Consider the following 19,834-nt stretch of genomic DNA (forward strand, 5'->3'; position numbering starts at 1 on the left):
GTGTTCTTCTCCAAACCTGTGCCCTTGATGCTTTAAATTTGGGGATTTGTTCCATGGGAGGTCGAGGTCTTGGACATCCATTGAAATCCATTAAAACAATGGAAATCCTGTTGTTGCCTTAAACAAAGATGTGATTTCACCTTGTCTTTACAAGCATCTCTCTCATTTTGCATTATTTATTCTTCAGGGTGTGTGGGTTTGAATGCAAGGTATATTTAACCAAAGGAATATGTTGAGGATAAAAAAAAGAAAAAAAAAAAGACTTTAAAATTATGATTTTGATGGACAGAAGAATTATCTAAAATGTATTTTAAAGATACATATTTTAAAAAATCCAAAGTATATTTATTACCCTGCCAGAATAATATCTTTGCACTCCTTCCTTTCTGATGTAAAGACAAAATACTAATCACTGAATTTTCAGTCATTCCAGGTTTAAGGAAAGAAGCAAAAGACCATCCCATAATGTATTTGAAGCAGATGACATTGATAATCAAAATTATTTTTCAATTAGCATACAAAGAGATTCAAATTTAGATTAATGTAACCCATTTCATGTTTTACAGGAAATATTGATGAAGCAGAACGAGAGTGGAAAGCAGGATTCCATCGCTGGAACAATTACATGTCAGACTGGAAAAATCAATTTAATGATTACACCAGCAAGAAGGAGCTGTGCAGTCTCTAATTAATATGTTTACTCTTTCCAGTGTGTCCCTAGAACTGTTCATCAGGCAAATATCCAGGTAGCTTCCCAACCTGCCAAGCATTAAATATATTATGCAGATTAAAAGGAAATATGACAGCTACAACTCAGATTTCAGATCTTTCATTTATATTTTACCTCCTCTCCCAATATAAAAATATAAGGCACCCACACCCTTTGAAGCCTCCCCAGGTTAAGTAGGACTGCAGAGATTAAAGGCTGGAGATTAATGGTGTACATATTCTTATAAACACTGGCTGCTTAAACTCACCCTTCAAAGAAACAATGCAATCTTTTAGGGGAAAATGGATTTTATTTAAAACAGAAATAGCAGTTTTACAGCATTGCCATGCAGAGCACAATCAGATTTAATCTTTAACTGCAATGCCACCTCACTCAAGCCTTGTTTCAGACATAATTTCATCAACATAAACATAAAGATGCAATAACTTTGCTGGACGCACCAGGCAATATTTGCTTGTTAGACCAAAAAGTTTTAAGACTGCCACAAAAGTGGGAATCAGAGCTTCTTTCTGGCCAAATACGTGGACAAAGCCACGGCAGGAGAGGATTTGTATTGAAAATCTAAATCAAGTGCTACAGTGAAATAAGCTGGAAAAGCCAACGCCTTCCCCATAATTCCCATTTTTTAAGGAGTAAAGAATTATGGACTCACAAATAATGAATTCACACCTTTCCAGCTCAGGCATGCTGGGAAAAGTCCTTCCTATGGAGGCAAACTCCAATTATGATTTCTTTTTTGCCCACTCAGTTGCCTCCTGGTTGAGGGACCCCCCACATTTACTGAAACACCTGGGACAGGTTTTTTATACCTGCACAAGAACCTCATTCGCTGTGTCAGCAGATTCCCAGCCCCAAAACCTGCCAGGAGAGTGGGGGTGACCAGGAATCTCCTGGATGGAAGGCTGGGGAGAGGATCCTTGCAGTTGGTGGGCAGGACCCAAAGCACTCCTTGCCGCGGCCAGGTGAGCTCCCTGCCCTGTGAGCTGGCGTCTCCCACACTCCTTTCCACCTGCTTGAGCTGAGCCCATTAAAAACCTCTACAGAAACCCATGGATAATTCTTCCTCCTCCCCTGCTTCTGGATGGGGCTGGAATTTTTTTCTGCCTGAACACCACTCACTGTAATTTGCTGCTTTTCACTGGCCCCATGGATAATTCTTTCTGGAATTTTTTTCTGCCTGAACACCACCGTAATTGGTTGCTTTTCACTGGCCCAACTGGGAAGAATAAATGCCAAGAATTTGATGAATGTAAGTAGTATGTAAGAGCAACAAGCCATCTCGTAAATAAATTATCCTGAAGCTTTCTGTAAATGCAGTAGCATCTCAGTGCATCTATTTTCTGTGCTAGTGATTGCAAAATGCCTCCTTGGATTGAGCTGAAGAACTCCAGATAATGAACTGAGAGTGTTCTCTTCCTGGCAATCAGTCTGACCACACAGGCTCCCTCCAGTGAAAGGATTTATTTATACAGGAAGGCCAAATTCTGCAAGAGAGGATGTCCTATCATCTTTCCAGTTATTTCTAAGAGAACATGATTATTTCCCTGACTACTCTATGGAAAACCACTTTTTAGCACAGGATTTTCAAAGGCTGCAGTCAAACCTGCACAGAGAAAAAAAAAATCCGATGAATTTTGAGCATGCTGATCAAAACTTGAAATGATCTGGGATGCAAAAGCCCTTTTTATGTAGCACTACATGTTTATACCACAGGTAATTACCCCATGACATAGATTAGCATAGTATTTATCAAATATTCAATGGGATAATCAAAATAAACACAGAAGGGGGAATTTTTTGTTGATCCTTGAGCAGTTTTGGCACTCTCCATTTTATTTCTGTGCTGTTCTTCGTGGGGATTTTGGGTGCTGCTGTGCCACAGTGAGCCTTGACAGCACCATCAAAGCACATTTATTTCTTCAGCCATCCTCTTCACTGCAATATTTCCTTATCCACCTGTCTGATCAGCCTAATCAATGAGGGAAAATTATCTGAGCCAATTAAAATGTAAAATAACCTTTGGAAAGGTGCTGAAGGAGTTTATAAAATATGTGGTTGCAAAGGTGGTTTTTGTTTGAGTATAACAAAGGTTAAACCACTTTTTGAAGGTTTTACTGATTTTCTTGGTGTGACTTGCTAGCTTTGTATTTATTCACTTGCTGGGAAATAATATCACCATTTATCATTCAAATGAAATCAGTACATCATGTAGTCATTCATGGCTCATACCTGCAAAAAAAAAAAAACAAAACAAGGAAAGCCTGAAGTACTTGGATGTAAGTGGTTAAAGTAATGAGGAGTGAAAAAAGACTGTGATTGCTGAAAATGATGATTATATATTAGAGGGATGTCTCACCCAGACCTTCCTGAAGATGGAATGTTGTTAATTGATGTTTTCTTTTCGCTCCTGAGAGCCAAGAAACACAGGTTTCTCTGTGAAACCTGAGAAAATGTGTTGCTTCTTTCTTACCATCTTTGTTACCCAAAGCAAGAATTCTGAATTTAGTCACAGAGTCGATGAAAGATCAGAACAAGATGAACTGCAGTGCCAACAAAAACGTTGGCATTAAACCAGTTCTCATTGGGTTTATAATCTCCCAGGTTTAATGACAGATATTTCACACTTATTTTAGATGTTGGCATTGGAGGACTGAAGTCAGACATTTCCCAGCAATCAAACCCACCATTTCTTTTTTTTTTTCCTTCACATTTTAAATGTTTTGTCTGAAGAACTTTTTGTTAGATAAGCTTTCAGTAAAGTTGAGCATTATTTGTTTGAAATCCAATCTGGGTGTCAAACTCACAAGAGTTGGGATGTTCACGGTACCAGGCCTGGTCTGCAGAGCTGGACCAACCAATGCTGAAGATTTCTGGCTTTCAACAGAGTCCAAAATTGTCCTTAACACAGTTTGGACCCTCCCAAAATTTCCAAGCTTCCTCCCAGCTGCAGATATTACCCTCATAACCCCCTCATAGTTTTTTACCCCTCATAGCCTGGATTTTTGGAATGGAAGTTCAGGCCTTGCCATTCCAAACCTTGGCTGTCACTCTGATGCTTTCACACCAAAAAAGGCAAATTTCTGTTTCAGTGGGAGGCTGGGGTTTGGCCTTCTTTGGTCAGTAGAGGCTCAGTGTGTTTATCCAGCAGAGATTTCTGCTCTATAAACACACGGATTTATGTACCCAGTTAAATCTTCATGAGGAGACAGCTCATCCCCACCAGCTCAGAGCTGGGAAGGTGTCATTTCAACAGAAGGAAATGAAGCATTTTGGGTTTTTTTAAACAGAAAAATTAGTATTTGAATTAGGGTTTGGGAGAGAAAATTAGTTTATAAAAGAATTCTCATGTTCCTGTCCCAGCAGATCATTACCAAGTGGTTTGGCTTCTATAACACACAGATACCAAATGGATTAATCTGAACATAACATGGGCAGAGGAGGGATATAAATTTGTCTCTATCAACATCACGACATCGTCTTCAGGGGCTTGATTATGTTTTATCATTTCTCCTGGCTCAGCACCAGTTCTGCACCATCAGCAGAGTTATTTAGAGGGACACAACAAACGTCACCGTGCTTGAGTTACACCTGCAGCGTGTCCAGAGCGTGGAGAGCTGTGACGGTGCTCACAGGGGTCCCAGGATGAGGGAAGAGAGGAGGATCTGACTCCATGTTTCAGAAGGCTGATTTATTATTTTATCATATATATTACATTAAAAATATACTAAAAGAATAGAAGAAAGGATTTCATAAGAAGGTTAGCTAAGAATAGAATAACAACGAATGAATAACAAAAGTTTGTGGCTCCGCTCTCTGTCCGAGCCAGCTGACTGTGATTGGCCATTAATCAGAAACAACCCCATGAGACCAATCCCAGATGCACCTGTTGCATCCCACAGCAGCAGATAACCATTGTTTGCATTTTGTTCCTGAGGTCTCTCAGCTTCTCAGGAGGAAAAATCCTAAGGAAAGGATTTTTCATAAAAGATGTCTGTGACAGACAGCAGCCTGGGCTGTCACTGCCCCCTGACACAGTTACTGTCCTCCTCAGTGGAGGAGAGATTTGCACAAGTGAGAAAATAAACATCCCAAAAAAATAAAAAACAAGGAGAGGAAAATAAATATAGAGGGAAAAAAAAAAAAGGGAAAAATAAAAATTTAAAAAGTGAACAAAACCCACACCAAACCAAGCAAACTAAAAAAAAAAAAAAAAACAAAAAAAACCAAAAAAATGAACAAAAACATCCACACTCCCCACAAAGAAACACCAAGGAGGGGAATTTAAAAAAGAAAACCAAACAAAAAAGTGGAAACAAACAAGGAGGAAGGGAAGGGGAGGGAAGGGAAGGGAAAGGAAAGGAAAGGAAAGGAAAGGAAAGGAAAGGAAAGGAAAGGAAAGGAAAGGAAAGGAAAGGAAAGGAAAGGAAAGGAAAGGGGAAAAGAGGAAGGAGATACAACCAGGGTGGGGGAGCAAGTCTGGCAGAAAATGGGAGTGATAAAAATAAGGTGTGAAAAGAACACAAACAAATAAGGGGAAGGAATTAAAAAGCCTCACACAAGAGCATCTCCCCCAAAAATGCTCAACCATGGAAGGGTTTCACACTCTCCACTGAGGCACTGAGTATCCCAGTGTCTCTGTTCCAGTAACTCCAGCCAAAAATTCCTCCCCATGAACCGCCAAATAAGTTTAGGAATCTGACAGTGATCCTGAGCACGGGGTGAGGAATGAGCCAGGCAGGTTTGGCTCTCTTGGGGGCTGCTCTGGAAGGTGCTGCTGCCAGCTGACTCCTTTCTCCCTGGCTTTTCTCTTCCAGCCCCTGGAATTCTGGGCATGTGCCAAAGTCCCAGTGCCCTTGGCCAGGCAGAGCCTGAACCCAGCACCTGTGTAACAGATCTGTGCAGCTGGAGGTGTTCTGCCATGCCTGCTCCATCTGTTCCACATGCCACAGGTGTGCTGAATTGGGAGCAAGAATCCTTTAGGATAAACAAAAAAACCCAAACAAACAAAAAACCCCCAAAAAACCAGTTCCTTCCTTCCTTCCTTCCTTCCTTCCTTCCTTCCTTCCTTCCTTCCTTCCTTCCTTCCTTCCTTCCTTCCTTCCTTCCTTCCTTCCTTCCTTCCTTCCTTCCTTCCTTCCTTCCTTCCTTCCTTCCTTCCTTCCTTCCTTCCTTCCTTCCTTCCTTCCTTCCTTCCTTCCTTCCTTCCTTCCTTCCTTCCTTCCTTCCTTCCTTCCTTCCTTCCTTCCTTCCTTCCTTCCTTCCTTCCTTCCTTCCTTCCTTCCTTCCTTCCTTCCTTCCTTCCTTCCTTCCTTCCTTCCTTCCTTCCTTCCTTCCTTCCTTCCTTCCTTCCTTCCTTCCTTCCTTCCTTCCTTCCTTCCTTCCTTCCTTCCTTCCTTCCTTCCTTCCTTCCTTCCTCCCTCCCTCCCTCCCTCCCTCCCTCCCTTCCTTCCTTCCTTCCTTCCTTTTGTTATTTATCCTCACCTACACCTCTTTTCCATTGCTGCTGGATGAACACAAAGAGACTTTAAAAAACTCTCTGGTAAAATACAGAATTTTAGACTGTTTGGATACTTTGGGATCTACAACAGGAATTTGGCAACTGGGTTCTTATTTAACAGCCTGACTGGGTTCTTATTTAACAGCCTGACTCTGTGAGGTGAGAGGACCGCACTGTGTGTTTCTTGGGGAATATGCATCCATTCCCACAGATATCCATGGAAATGCAGGTTCAGCAGCATGGAGGTGGAGTTTTATCTGCTGCACCTAAAAACACAACTCCAGTATGCTGCTTTTTTGCTGAAAAATAAAACACTCACAGAACTTTCTGATATAAATCAACACCTCAGCCAAATGAGTTACTCACAGCTAAAAGTTCCAGAGCTTTTCCCTCGGATTTCAGTTGTTTTAGGTCCAGCTTCTATGAACAAACATAATTAGCCATTTTGAAATGCTTGGCCAGACAAGATAATTCCTGCCTGACCCCTGCTGATTATCCTGGTTCAGCACAGGAACCTTGCAGCTCTTTGTTGATAAATCAGATCAGCTGCACTCATCCAAACTTTAACTCGTGCACTTAATGACTGCAGAGCAGTGATGTGAATCTACAATTAGTGCAGGTGCAAGGTTTGGAGAGGCTTTTAATTGGATTGCAGGTGAGACTAACTCAGGCTTCCAGAAATGCTCCAAGAAGTGCAGGATGGGGAGGTGATGGTTTGGGTGGCTTTGAGGAGAAGCAGCAGAAAAAATGAACTTTAATTCCTGCACAGGGGCTTCTAAACAAAGTGAACAGTGATAAAAGCGATGACACTTCCAGAGCCTGTGGGTGCTGTTTTTTGGGATTTACTGAATTTGGTCATTACATGTATCACTCTTTAAACGCCCTGGTGTTCTTTTCAAGGATCTGGAGCTAGCCAGGAAATTATTATTGTACTAAATCATCATTGTATTGCAAATTACCCATCTATTTCTTCCAAATCTGTACATTTTATATATATATATATGTGTGTGTGTGTGTGTATATGTATGTATGTATGTATATTTATATATGTGTATATATGTATATATGTATGTAGGTATGTATATTTATATATGTGTATATATGTATATATATATGTATGTATGTATGTATGTATATTTTTATATATGTATATATATGTATGTATATGTGTGTGTATATATATATATATATATATATATATATATATATATCACCAGCTGCTGATATTTCCAATCTTTTCCATTTTAATATGAGCCCTGGTTGCAAGACTTAATGTTTTATCCACTGTTAATAGAACCATGTGTGAAAAGTGTGAGTCTGGGAGTGCTGGGGTTAATTATTTTAATTTATAAACTATTTATAAGTCCTCAGTTAGAGTGAGAAGTGGTAAAAATGTGTAGGCAGAGAGGAGTTCTCACCACAGCTCTCAATCTTCCCAATGAAATTCCTCCTTGCAGGAAGTTTAATCACCTCATCAGCCTCTCCCCAGCACAGCCTGTGCAGCACCTTTTCTTACAAAACAGTTACATTTCAACTGCATTTAATACTGATCTCATTTCATCATCTCACATGTGAGAAAGTTAAGGTTTTAACCCAGAAAAAGGAGCAAAACCTGTGACTGATCATTTACCCAGAATTGTTTAGAAAGTAATTCAAAGGACCTTATTCAGGACTGTGAGAACCAGCTGAAATTACACATCCAAAGGGATGCTTCTGAAATATTAAACTTTTCTCACTCACTAATTACAGGGATATAAATTTTATAGGTACTGTTAGCAGGAGTTACATCAGTCATTAAATAACCCTAACCAAGCCTCATTTCTCATGACCTAAAGTCAATATATTAAAATTATTTTTCTTAAATTAAGACTTACAACTGCAGCAAAAAAAAAAGAATTAGCTCCTGTTCTATTTTCAGCATATTTTTATCTAGATCTTCATCCCATTTCATCTCTCATTTTCAGTGCTACAGTGATGAGCACAGTCAGAATTTTCCCCCATCTCTGCTCTTAAGATCTTGACCCTGGAGCTCTCACTGCAGAATTCAGGTTTCAAAAATCATTACTACAAACCAAAATCACAATTTCATCCACAAACACTCACTACTGCCTCCATTCCATTCCATTTTTCCATTCCATTCCATTCCATTCCATTCCATTTTTCTATTCCATTCCATTCCATTCCATTCCATTCCATTCCATTCCATTCCATTCCATTCCATTCCATTCCATAAACTTCTAGATCCATCTATCTCTGGGAATGACACAGCACTCCCACTTCTTGATCATTGGGTGACTTTCAGTTAATTAAAATTTTGTCATTGCCCTCAGAGGAAACACAAAAGCTCCTTTGAGTGACATTTGCAATCTTCCTTATCATTTCATAATCTGGGAGGTATTTACTATTTAACAAAAAAAAAAAAAAAAAAAAAAAAATCCACACCTCAGAATGTATTTTTTTCCACAGATTTCTCTTAATGATGAGCTAAATGGGAGCGTAAAGATGTGAACAAATTGTGTTTATCTTCTCCTCTTTGCAGAGGAAAATCCACTACAAATGCCATTTCCTTTACATTTTCCATGCTGCTGCTATTTGTGAATAAATGGACTCTGAAAAATGGAAGCAGAACCCAAATTCTCCTCTGCCAATCCTTGGGAGAGCCGGCAGTGTCTGCAGCCCGCCTCTGTTCACCAAGGCTCTCCACAGATTTTTGTCATTGTCCCATAAATCTAATCCATTTCCCATCCTTATCCACACTCAGAATAGGTATTATTCCAAATATTTAGGCCAACACATCCAAAAATTCCTTTCTAGAGAGGGATCTTGACAAGAAATCTCTGCAGGAGCTCCCAAGGCTGGCGTTTGTTAGCCCAGAGTGCAAAGAGGGATCTCAGACAAAGCTCAGCCTGCAGGGAAGGGAATGAAGCTCAGAGCAGTGAAAGATTTAACCCAACATTTCCCCCACTGCAGAATAAACTCTGAAATTCCTGTTCATTCAAGAAAAATGCCAAAATCCCTGAAAATCCCCCTCTGTTATTTCTCCATTTAAAGGAAGATTTCTTGACACATATCCAACCCCTGCAGCCTGAATTCCTTGTCTTTCCCACTGGCATTGGTTACAAGCTCCTAAAAACCAGGCTGGAGTCAGAGTTCTGCAGTGAATTCATGGCATTTGACACCCATAACTCCAGTTATAAAAACAGATTAGTGCATTAAAAACCTCCTTAATAACAGCTCTATCAAAGCAGACATTGCCCAAAGCAATACAATTATTGGTCAATAATTCCTCTTGAGCTGTTTCTATTACCACCACTTTATTTCAACACTTGCCTTCTTACCCTTTGATCTGCTAATTATCTTTTTACCCTCTGATCCTCTCTACAATTCCCTGGCAATTTGATCCATTAATTACAGAGCCCACGTTCCCCATTTTCCACAGAATGTGCAGTTTTTGTGACCTTCTTCACCTTCCTTCCTGCAAACACTTGCCATCTTTCTCTAGGGTATGGCTTCTTCTGTAAATACATAGATAATGGTACAAAATGCTGTAATTAAAAGCATTTTTTGCATTTTTCTTGCAATCCTTTGGGCTTCATGAAAACATCTTAATAGTTTGTCATTGACTTAGATTTCAATGGAAATGAGCAGTCTGGTAAATACTTTTGACTCCATCTTTACTGCCATAAACATTTGAATATTTTTTTCCCAATATTAAACATTGATTGTATTTCCATGCTGGAAATTCTATTAAAAACACAGTTTCTGCTATATTTTGTGTAAAATAAAATTATAATTATAAAATTATAATTATAAAATTATAATTATAAAAAGTATTTTCTGATTTAAAGCTTTTCTCATTTTATGAGCACATGACCCACAGATTAGTGAATATTCTGCATTGCCAATTTCCCACTCCCTTCTAAGCCAGATTCAAACCTAAATAAGTTCTAGAATAGAAGAATTTTAAGAAGATAAACTTGAGTTTTTTACTTGTGCAATCCAGAAATGATGGTGCTATGGAAGGGGGGCATTTTGGGGACTGGGGAGCAAAAGTTTGGCAGCTGGAACAGAACCTCGGTGTTTGAAACCTGGATTTAATTAATTTATTGTGACCAGGATATCCCATAAGGATTCCAAAGAGTCTCTTATTCCACCAGGAATTCTCTGACACTGTTGGCTTTCTCCTGTGTTTCTGCAAAAGGACACTCTCATTTACACCCCCAGTGCCTCAGCTGGTGATGTGGGAATTCTTCTGTTAATATTTGCATTTTTAACCACAGATTTAGTTCAGAACTGAGCACTTGGTAAATCCCCATCAATAAAATGCAGCAAAACACAGGCATTGCAGTTAATTTTATTCTCTTTTTCTGTGCAAATGCTCACTTAGTCCTTTGGCCAAAGTTACCAGCTGCTTAAAGTAATGGCTTTGTGCTGTGTCCACTCAAATGAACTCAACCACTTCTCATTCCAGAGAAACCTATGCAGAGCTGCCAAAGAATGATCATTAATGCAAGATTTTTCTTTTTGACAGCTTTTCTGCCTGGAAAATGATTGATTGGGCACTTCTTGTATAAATAATCTTTGCAATTTTTAATATAGAGAATCCATTTTAATATCTGCATCGTAAAAAACAAGAAATTCTCATTTCTGTGCATCCAGTTCTTTTCAATCAGATTATTTTTATAAATATGAGGATTGGAAAAGCAAAATGTGTCTTGCAGAGCAGAAGTGTCTTCAATAATCCAGAGGAAAATCTCCTAAGGAATAAAATTCTTCTTGCACAATTTCAAACCAAAATTGTGCTTATTGAATGTAGTCCTGTCTAATCATATTGACTTATTCCTCCTTTTTTCCCTTTCAGACCTAGCTGGTAGCATATAATTTGCCATTTTTCACATTAGTTCTTAAATAGCTCACACTTCCTTGCATCACGAGGCACTTAACAGCTTCTCAGTAATCTGATTGTTCAATTGTCTGAAGATTTCAGACACAGAAAAGCCAAGTACAGGATCAGCCTGAAATACTGTGAAATACAGGAGGCCATTCCAGCGCAGCTGAAGCAAGTAATGGGGAATTTGTAAAATAAAGCACAAAGGAATGAGTTGCGGTCGGCCATAAATACGTGAGCAGCTCTGAGGGTGTTTCTGTTTGAGTTACGGAGCTCCTCGGGAGCTGTTTGGGGATCAGGGCTGGTCTGCTTGGCGTCCCTTTATGGTTCCCCAGTTGGGTGTCTGGGTGCTCCTGGGAGCTGCAGTGATTCAGAGCCCAGCCCTGATGGATGGCGCAGCTCAGAGCTGCTGACACCGCGGTTTTCCCTCCCTTCCACCTCCTTCGCGCAGGAAAACTTTCTTCTTCCTTTGCTGGTCCTGTCAGATATTCCAGCCTGGGATGCGCCATCCCAACAACCACAGCAAAAACCTCCTCACCTCCAGACCTGCACCTGCGACTAACCTGAAATGTGCAAAAGGAAAAGGAAAAAGTCATTTATCAAGAAAATCTTCAGAGAGATGAACCGTTCCCTTGAATCAAACAGCCTTTCCTGTGTAATACTTATCCTGGTCAATATTTAGGTTATTAAAATCCAGCCAGCTACAAAATATGAACACATACAATTTTTTTTTTTGACATCAGAGTGCAGAGTTCAGCTGATTTTGTGGTGATTTCTAATCTCCAGTTTCAATCCAAATTCACATAAGAAAAACACTTAGGTAATTTTCTTTTGCCATCTCTCACTAACCACTAAGTAATCTCTATTTTTCTTTTGAATCCCTGTGGCAAATTGCATCATGTAGGCTTCAGTTACTCATGTGGTTTTTTACCCTTTCCTTTCTGTCTCTTGCTTTTCCTCCCTGTGTTGCCTGGTCTGTTACTCAGTGTTATGGAATTTTTAAAAATCAATTCTTCTCTATCCTTTTGCTTTATGATGAAAGAAAGGCAAGGTGATTTTCCATAGAGATTGCACCAGGGTGGTGCCATCCACAGAATTCAGCTGCAATAATTTCCTCATTCTTTCTCCACTCTGCATTTCCTACCACTCCAAGAAGTTTGGAACTCTTAAAGCTTCAGTCTAGAAGAGCTTTTCCTTTCCCCAGCTTGTGTTTGTCCTTTCAGCTCCCAATAGCAATGAAACTCCAAGGTTTAAGAAAACTTGATGGTTTTATTTTCAGTCATCTCATGATTTCATTCTCCAAGATTTTTTTGCTGCCAACTGTTTCAATATTTTGCACCAAAAACCTCATTTAAAGGTGACTGAAGCCTGCCAGCCTTGCAGTTGGGGTCTGTGGGATTTAAAGTGAACCCTGATTTACCCCAACCCTTCCAGCAGAGGATCCATGGGCTGTGCTTGGGCTCAGGCGCACACAGAGTCCAGAACAATTAAGCATTTATTTATAGCTGAAGTTGAATGTATGAGTAAGCCACACATGCTCAGGAACTGCAGTGCTTTGTTGACCATAACATTCCCCAGGAAGATTTAGGAAGGAGTGAGGTGCCAACTTCACTTTTGCACCAGGGGCCTCTCCTGTTTCTGCTGGGAAAGGCCCAGCCTTTAAACCTGGTTTAGCACTGACATGTTTACCTTTAAACCTGGTTTAGCACTGAAATGTTTACCTTTAAACCTGGTTTAGCACTGAAATATTTACCTTTAAACCTGGTTTAGCACTGACATATTTACCTATCTTTCCTCTCCTCTTTTCTCCCTCTGATATTTAAGCAAGGAGCTTTGTTTGAACAAGAGCTCTTTAACCTCATCACAGGCAGGGTTTGTTTTATTTCCTCATTTCAAAGTTGTGATTAATTAACACAAACCCCAGTGATCCTGCTGGCCTTGCCTGGAGAGGAGCTGGCTGTTTGGTTTTTGATGAGGAGGAAGCAGTCTCCAAACAGAAGCAGCGCTCCAGGACAGGAGCCAGTGGGCAAAACCTGAAACCCAGAACATCAGGAAACACAAATTTATTGTGAGGGTGGCCAAACGCACCCTCACTTGTGAGGATAGCCAAACCAACTGCCTGGGGAGGTTCTGGAGTCTCCATTCTTGAAATTATCCAAAAGATGTCTGGATATAGACTTATGGAATATTTTGGGTCAGAAGGCACCTTAAAGATGATCTTGTTCCAACCCCACTGCCCTGGGCAGGGATGTCACCCAGTAGACCCAGTTTCCCAAAGTCCCATCCAAGCTGACCTTGGCTCTGGGTGGTCCTGCTGGAGCAGAAGGGTTGGAGCAAGTGATCTGTGGAGGTTCCTTCCAACCTGAACCATCCTGAGACTCTGTGAATGTGTCCATTAATCCAGAGCCTCAATGTGAAGCACATCAGACATGAAATGTGAGGATGTCAAGTGCCCCTGCCATCCTCACATTCTGCCTGGAATGAAAATACACTGCCAGGAGCAGTAACAAATAATAAAATAAATCATATTAGATTAGGTTCCCTCCATCCAATGAGGTCCCTAAACTGTGTAGCACCCCAAATAAGGTAATATTTAGATTACTTTTTTTTTTTATGTCTTTGCTCGCTTATGAAGCCTCTTGGCTCGTTCTTCTTTGCTCTCCTATTTCTGTAATAAGAAATAAACGTTTCTTCGCCTGGCCAATTTTTCTGAACTGAAAAATAAACCTGTAACTTGGGGCATGCTTGGAAGTGTTTACAGATGCTCAGTAACCCCGTGAAGACTCTCCGGTCCCTTTGAGTTTAATGGAAGCTGACACGGAATTCAATGAAGTGCGAACTTCCCTCTCGATTTCAGGAGCTCTTTCCCTGGATTTATTATGCCTCTGATTCCACCCAGTGTCTGTAAACAGTGTTGTAACACAGCCACCAGCTCAGCCAGGGCATTCCAATTGAGAACTCAGAGACCAAAAGCTTTTGCCATCAGCTGCCCCCAGTCCTCATCTGGGGTGGATAATCTGGATTTAACACTCTTGACATCTGCCTTTTATTACTAATTGGTTTCATTTCTTTTGGAGCAGTTTCTTATTAGAAAGGATGAGTCCTCTGTTTTTAGGAGACACACTAAATTCTTCATACCTCATTCCTGGAGGTGTCCAAGGCCAGGCTGGAAGGGGCTTGGAGCAACCTGGGACAGTGGAATATGCCCATGGCAGAGGTGGAACTGAGACGAACTTTAAAGCCCCTCCCTACTCAAATCATTCCATGATATCAATAAAGTATTATAAGATGTTGCAGAAGGGTCTCACAGAGCAGAGAGACCTCAGCAGCTCCATCCTCCTCCTGAAGACTCATGTCAGGAGCGGTGGATGGTAACAAACCCCATGTGGGACAATCCAAACTGCTCCCCATCTCACAAACAGGGGTGTGTGACACTGCCAAGCCCAGTGTGCCAGCTAGGCAGACTGTGGAGATCACTTGCTGGGATATGACTCCAAAATATGGATTTTTGTTTATTCATTTATTCATTTTTTATCTTATATGTGTGAGTAAATTGCCATCAGCAGGATCACTGCAATCCCGGATCCTGTGTAGCACAGAATATTTGGCCTGCAAGTTCCTCTTGCAGACCTGGCAGGGCAAGGTTGAGCTTGTTATCCTTCTAATCCTGCCTCAAGCAGGTGCCTGGAAGGAAATGGAGTCAGAGATCTGGTTTCTGTGCCCACTGTGCTCCCAGGAGTGATGACAGAGTTATCCTGGGACCGGCGTGAGCGGGAAATGGAAGGGAATGGCAGAAATGCCCTGCCTGGGTCACGTAGCACAGAGCTTCCCTGGCACAAACACCTCCTGCCCAGGCTGGCACGGTGACAGACCTGTCCCCTGGCCAGCAAATGAGCAGAGGGCTCAGAGGGAGGCAGAGGTGCTGTGCTGGCAGGGAGCAGGATCTCATCCCTGCGAATGCGAGCGCTGACGCCCCTGCCAGGAGAACTTTGCTAAACTCTTCTCCTGGTTTTAGTTTCCACAAACATCTAAGCAGCAAAGCCCTCTTAAAATCAACTGAGAGCCACCCCCAGAAACAAGGGCTTTGCTGGGAGAGGCTGGGCTTGAGCTGAAGCCCTTTGCTGCACAAAGTTCTGAGTCAGTATTTTCAGTGGGCTGTGCAATTTGCCGTCGTTCAGTTGGAGGCACCTCCTGGTTCCAAACAGTCCTGCACACATCAGGAATGCTGTGCTCATCCTGTGCCTTATTATGAAATGATAATGGCCCTCTCTAACCTTGCTGGAGGGAGAGTTCTGAGCTGAGGCAGGAGAGCTGGCCTCCCATACTGATGAACAGAGATTTTAAAGGAGATATCCCTGCATCTCCACCTTGGTGCAGGCAGCTGCAGTGGATTTCTCTTGGTTATCTTAAGAGAGCTGGAGTTCATAGCTTTAAATATCACCAGCCCCAAAGTCTGCTCAGAATATTAGGAACTTAGTTCTTGGCGGTTTTATCTTATATGGCATTTCTTATGTTGCCTAATCATGCTGATTGCACATTTCAGCCCCAAAATGATATAAAATTATGCATGTTCAAGTGGTCTCTGGGAAATATTTTCCCTCTTTGCCTCTGATAAAAATCTGCCAAAAAAACCCCTTCAGACCTGCCAGTCAAAAAGCATTAAAACATATAAAATTCAAGAACCAGGGCTTTTGAGAAGCCTAATCTGGCCTGAGCTGTTGGAGGCAGAACTTCCCCAGTGCAATAAACAGTGGGAACATTCCCTGTGAGCCTGATAAAACCTGCTGACGTCTGCAGGGAGCTGTGCTGCTGGAGAAATATTGCAACTACTCCATCACTGCTCCTGTTGCATATACAGAGCTGGAGCCAGCTTGGAAATGTTCAGGCAAGTTATTCCCAGTCTCGTTGACAACAACCACTTGTCTCATGTAAAATATCCACTCCTGCAGGCACAGCAGTTGCTGTTCCTGGGCTGGGATATTCAGGATGTCGTGTTGCCTGAGTGATTTCCAAACATGTGCAAGTGGAGGGAGAAGGAAAATCTATGGGAAGCTGTAAAAACGTCGCGTGCAGTCCCTGAAGTCGCCGAAATAATTCTGTGAAAATTATTCCCCCTTCCCTCGTGCAGTCCCAACCTTTCTATTTCAGCACCAAGGAAAAAGTATATTTGGAAAGCAGACTGGCATAATTACAGCACAGAGAAACTTGTGAGAAATGGCAAAACAGCACTTAAAAAAAGCCGCTGGGAATAACAAGCAAAGGCAAAAAAAAAAAAAAAAAAAAAAGAAAAAGAAAAAAATGTTATTTGTACAAAGTTTATGTGCAACAAATGCAGAAAGGAGAACTCTGCTGAGTAAATTCAGAGCACTCCTGCTGGCCTATGCAAGTGAGGGCACCTCAATATGATCCATGGCATTGGCTCCGTCACTGCTCTCTGGGGGTGGCAAACTCATGGAAGAGTTTAGATTTTGCCCAGAAGTTGGTTAAAATAATCTGGGTTATTTTCAGGGATGAGCACAATGACAGTGTCAGGTTTGGACATTGCAGGGGTGTTGGGAAGGTGTTCCCCAGAGCAGATCAGATCAGCAAAAGGGCTTTAAAATCCTTGGAATTTCTACAGCTCCAGCTCTCATTCCACACGTCCCTTTACTTAAGCAATAGGAAACACCAGAGAAGAGGAGAAGAAATACTTTCCAGTGCTGGTAACGTGTGTACCTGGGTAATTCCCACCTCGTTTTCCAGGGATTTGCCTTGGCATGGAGCAGAGGAGCCGCTCTCCTCCCCGTCACCATGCACCCAGTCACTCGAGCACTTGTGAGTTTTCTCTAAGTGCTTTCAAGTGGAGCTCACTTCTCCTCACACCTCATTTCTGGAGTGGTTCCTGCTCCCTCCGTGTGCCCCTGGGAAGCAGCTGCAGCGTTCCTGCTCCTGTCCCTCAGAGCCCTCCCTCTGTGCCAGGGTGTGGGACAAGGGACAGCGAGCCCCAGGAATGGCACGTCCAGACTGCAGCAGGAAATCTGGGCCTGCTGAGGCTCCTGCTTCATCTGTCACACCATCCCCACTGACATCCCCCTGATCTGACCCACAGGGAGGAGTGCAAGGAATACAAAAATCCCGTTTATTCCCACGGGGGGGAATGCTGTGCTCACAGCTGGAACACAGCAGGTTCAGCCCCAGCCTCCTGAATCTCAACATCAGAGAGAGCAGTGAGCTGAACGAGTTCATTATTGGAGATGTTGTAAGCTGGGCTTTGCAATTAATTTCTCCTTTTTCTCACACGAACCCTGGTGCACTTGACCTGTGTTACACTGCACTCTCTCTGACAGAAACACCACAGATAAGCCTCTCATCAGCAGTGGCCTTGGTTATCTGGCTCTGTTTGGGAACAGAAATGTGCTATCGGGATCTTAAAAAAAAGGTCTGCTTAATGTCAGGGTCTATGCCAAATTATGGCATGAAAAAAAGGAGAACGTTTCTGATATGATTTTCTTTTTTTTGAATAAACTAAAGCAGGAGAGATAAAAAGCTGTTTGATGAAGATAAATGCAGAAATAAATTTTTGCCGGCCATGAAGGTCACAGAAAAACAGAATGAGAAAAGATAGAAAAGCCCTCAAAGATCGTGGATCACCTGTAACCCATCCCCACCTTGTCCCCAGCCCAGAGCTCTGAGTGCCACATCCAGGAATTCCTTGGACACCTCCAGGGATGGGCACTCCAAACCTCCTTGGGCAGTCTGTTCCAATGTTTATTCACCCTTTCCATGAGGAAATTCCTGCTGGTGTCCAACTGAGCCTGCCCTGGGCCAGCCTGAGGCCGTTCCCTCTCCTCCTGTCCCTGTTCCCTGGGATAAGATCCCAAATCCCCCCGGCTGTTCCCTCCTGTCAGGAGCTGTGCAGAGCCACAAGGTCCCCCCTGATCCCCCTTTTCTCCAGGCTGAGCCCCTTCCCAGCTCCCTCAGCCTCTCCTGGTGCCCCAAACCCTTCCCAGCTCCCTCAGCCTCTCCTGGTGCTCCAAACCCTTCCCAGCTCCCTCAGCCCCTCCTGGTGCCCCAAACCCTTCCCAGCTCCCTCAGCCCCTCCCCACAGCACCATGAATGTTCTGGCCCCAAAACCTGATGTCCCTTTTGCCCTTGTGCTCCATGCAGGGTTGGTTTTGAGAGGGTAAATCTTGACCAAGCTGCAGAGAGAGGGAAGCACACCAAGGAGGGCTTTGCCTTTCAGATGTGCATCAAATTGAACTTTCCATAACGTTTTCCAGATGGGCAGATTCTTCGTCGTTCACAAATTATCCCTGTGTTTCCTGGGCCCGATTCCCCAGACAAATTCCTGTTCCCCTGCATCCTGAGAGATCTGTTCCTGTCTCTCCTTCACGCATTTCAATTTCTATATGATTTTTACATTACATGTGAGATAGCTGTAATTTGTGAAGGGATAGCGAGATCAAGAGAAGAACGAGATTATTCTCTTTGCTTGTCAAAACCAACAGAAATAGCATTTCTTCTTCTCTGCAATGGCTGATAGGAAGAGAAACACAGCAAAAAATATTCATTTTTCTGCCTCTTGAAGCTGGATATGGTTCTTATGAAAAGTTCTCTGTGGCTTCTAGCTGGTAGAAGAGTTTGACCTAAAATATATTGGACTCACTTGTAACCATTAAAGGGAAAAAAAGAAAAAGCAGTGGCAGCAATAAAAATGCTGACAATAACATAGTGTCTTGGTCCATGGAGATTTGGCAATAATCAATACATGATGCCCTCTCTAAAAATACTTTGGCTTTTGGCAGCTTTAAAAGTTTTCCTCCCCATAGGTGGAGATCAGGCAAGTTGAAAAAACCCAGGGAAACTTCGAGAAATTACTGAAAGAGCAATAAATATTTAAATCTTGGAAATTCACCCAACACCTCCAGCTGGGCAGGAGCAAACAATATTCCCCATCTGCAGCAGCATGGAAAATCAATAGCACAGAGGCCGTGGCTGTTCCTGCTGCAAATGTAATCCTGGCTGCTTTATCTTCAGGCAAAAAAGCAAAATTTATTGCAAACACCGTGGGCCTTCCTTTGTCTCAAGGATATGAATAAGGAGTGTCTCCACTGAACCTAAGAAAATTATCCCAGTTAGTGGGAAATCAGCTCCTGTTTGTGCAGGAATGAGGTGTCTGCAATGTGTGTGCTCAACTCCAGCAACCCCACTGAAGCACAACATGACTCTGGTGTTGTCCTTCCCTTTGCTGGGTACAAAGGGTCAGAGATGTCTGAAGTCCTCTAGTAAGGAAAACTACCAAGAGAAATAAAATATTTGGTTTCTTTCCTTACCATAATTTAATCAGTACCTACAAGACAGGGTTGTTCGAAGTATTTAGAACAATTTGTCAAAAGCTCTTCATCCTGCAGAACCTGAATGTAATTCTCACTTTTGGAGCACCAAAATATTTTCCTCACAGTATTTTTCCTATGGCTCTTTCCTTAAAACTTCAACTATCATGACAAGAATCATCACTAGACTCTCAGTCCATCTAAAACCAAACCCTGTGCCAGAGGTTGAAGTCCAGGTCCAAATCTTTGAAAACTTGGAGCTCATTTTCTTCAGAATTATTATCCCCAAAATAATATTAGGTCATTCATGCCTGTGTTTGATTAACAGGTCATTCATGCCCGTGCTTGATTACCTGCAGTAAACTTTGCCATGTTAACCACCTCATAAAAACCATTTTCTTTAGCTC

The 19,834-nt window shown here is 42.1% G+C and overlaps 1 protein-coding gene across 2 annotated transcripts in view; it reads left to right on the forward strand.

Annotated features, from left to right (window-relative positions):
• BCHE (butyrylcholinesterase) overlaps nucleotides 1-842 on the forward strand; it is a 50,179-nt gene extending 49,337 nt beyond the window's left edge. For both annotated transcript variants that reach the window (XM_058812375.1, XM_058812374.1), the window contains one exon: nucleotides 567-842. In XM_058812375.1, coding sequence (XP_058668358.1) covers nucleotides 567-688 — 122 coding nt within the window. In that variant the 3' untranslated portion in view covers nucleotides 689-842. The remainder of the gene's footprint in view (nucleotides 1-566) is intronic.
• Nucleotides 843-19,834: the final 18,992 nt, after the last annotated feature.

This window comes from Ammospiza caudacuta, chromosome 11, assembly GCF_027887145.1.
Source record: "Ammospiza caudacuta isolate bAmmCau1 chromosome 11, bAmmCau1.pri, whole genome shotgun sequence".
Classification (NCBI taxonomy): domain Eukaryota; kingdom Metazoa; phylum Chordata; class Aves; order Passeriformes; family Passerellidae; genus Ammospiza; species Ammospiza caudacuta.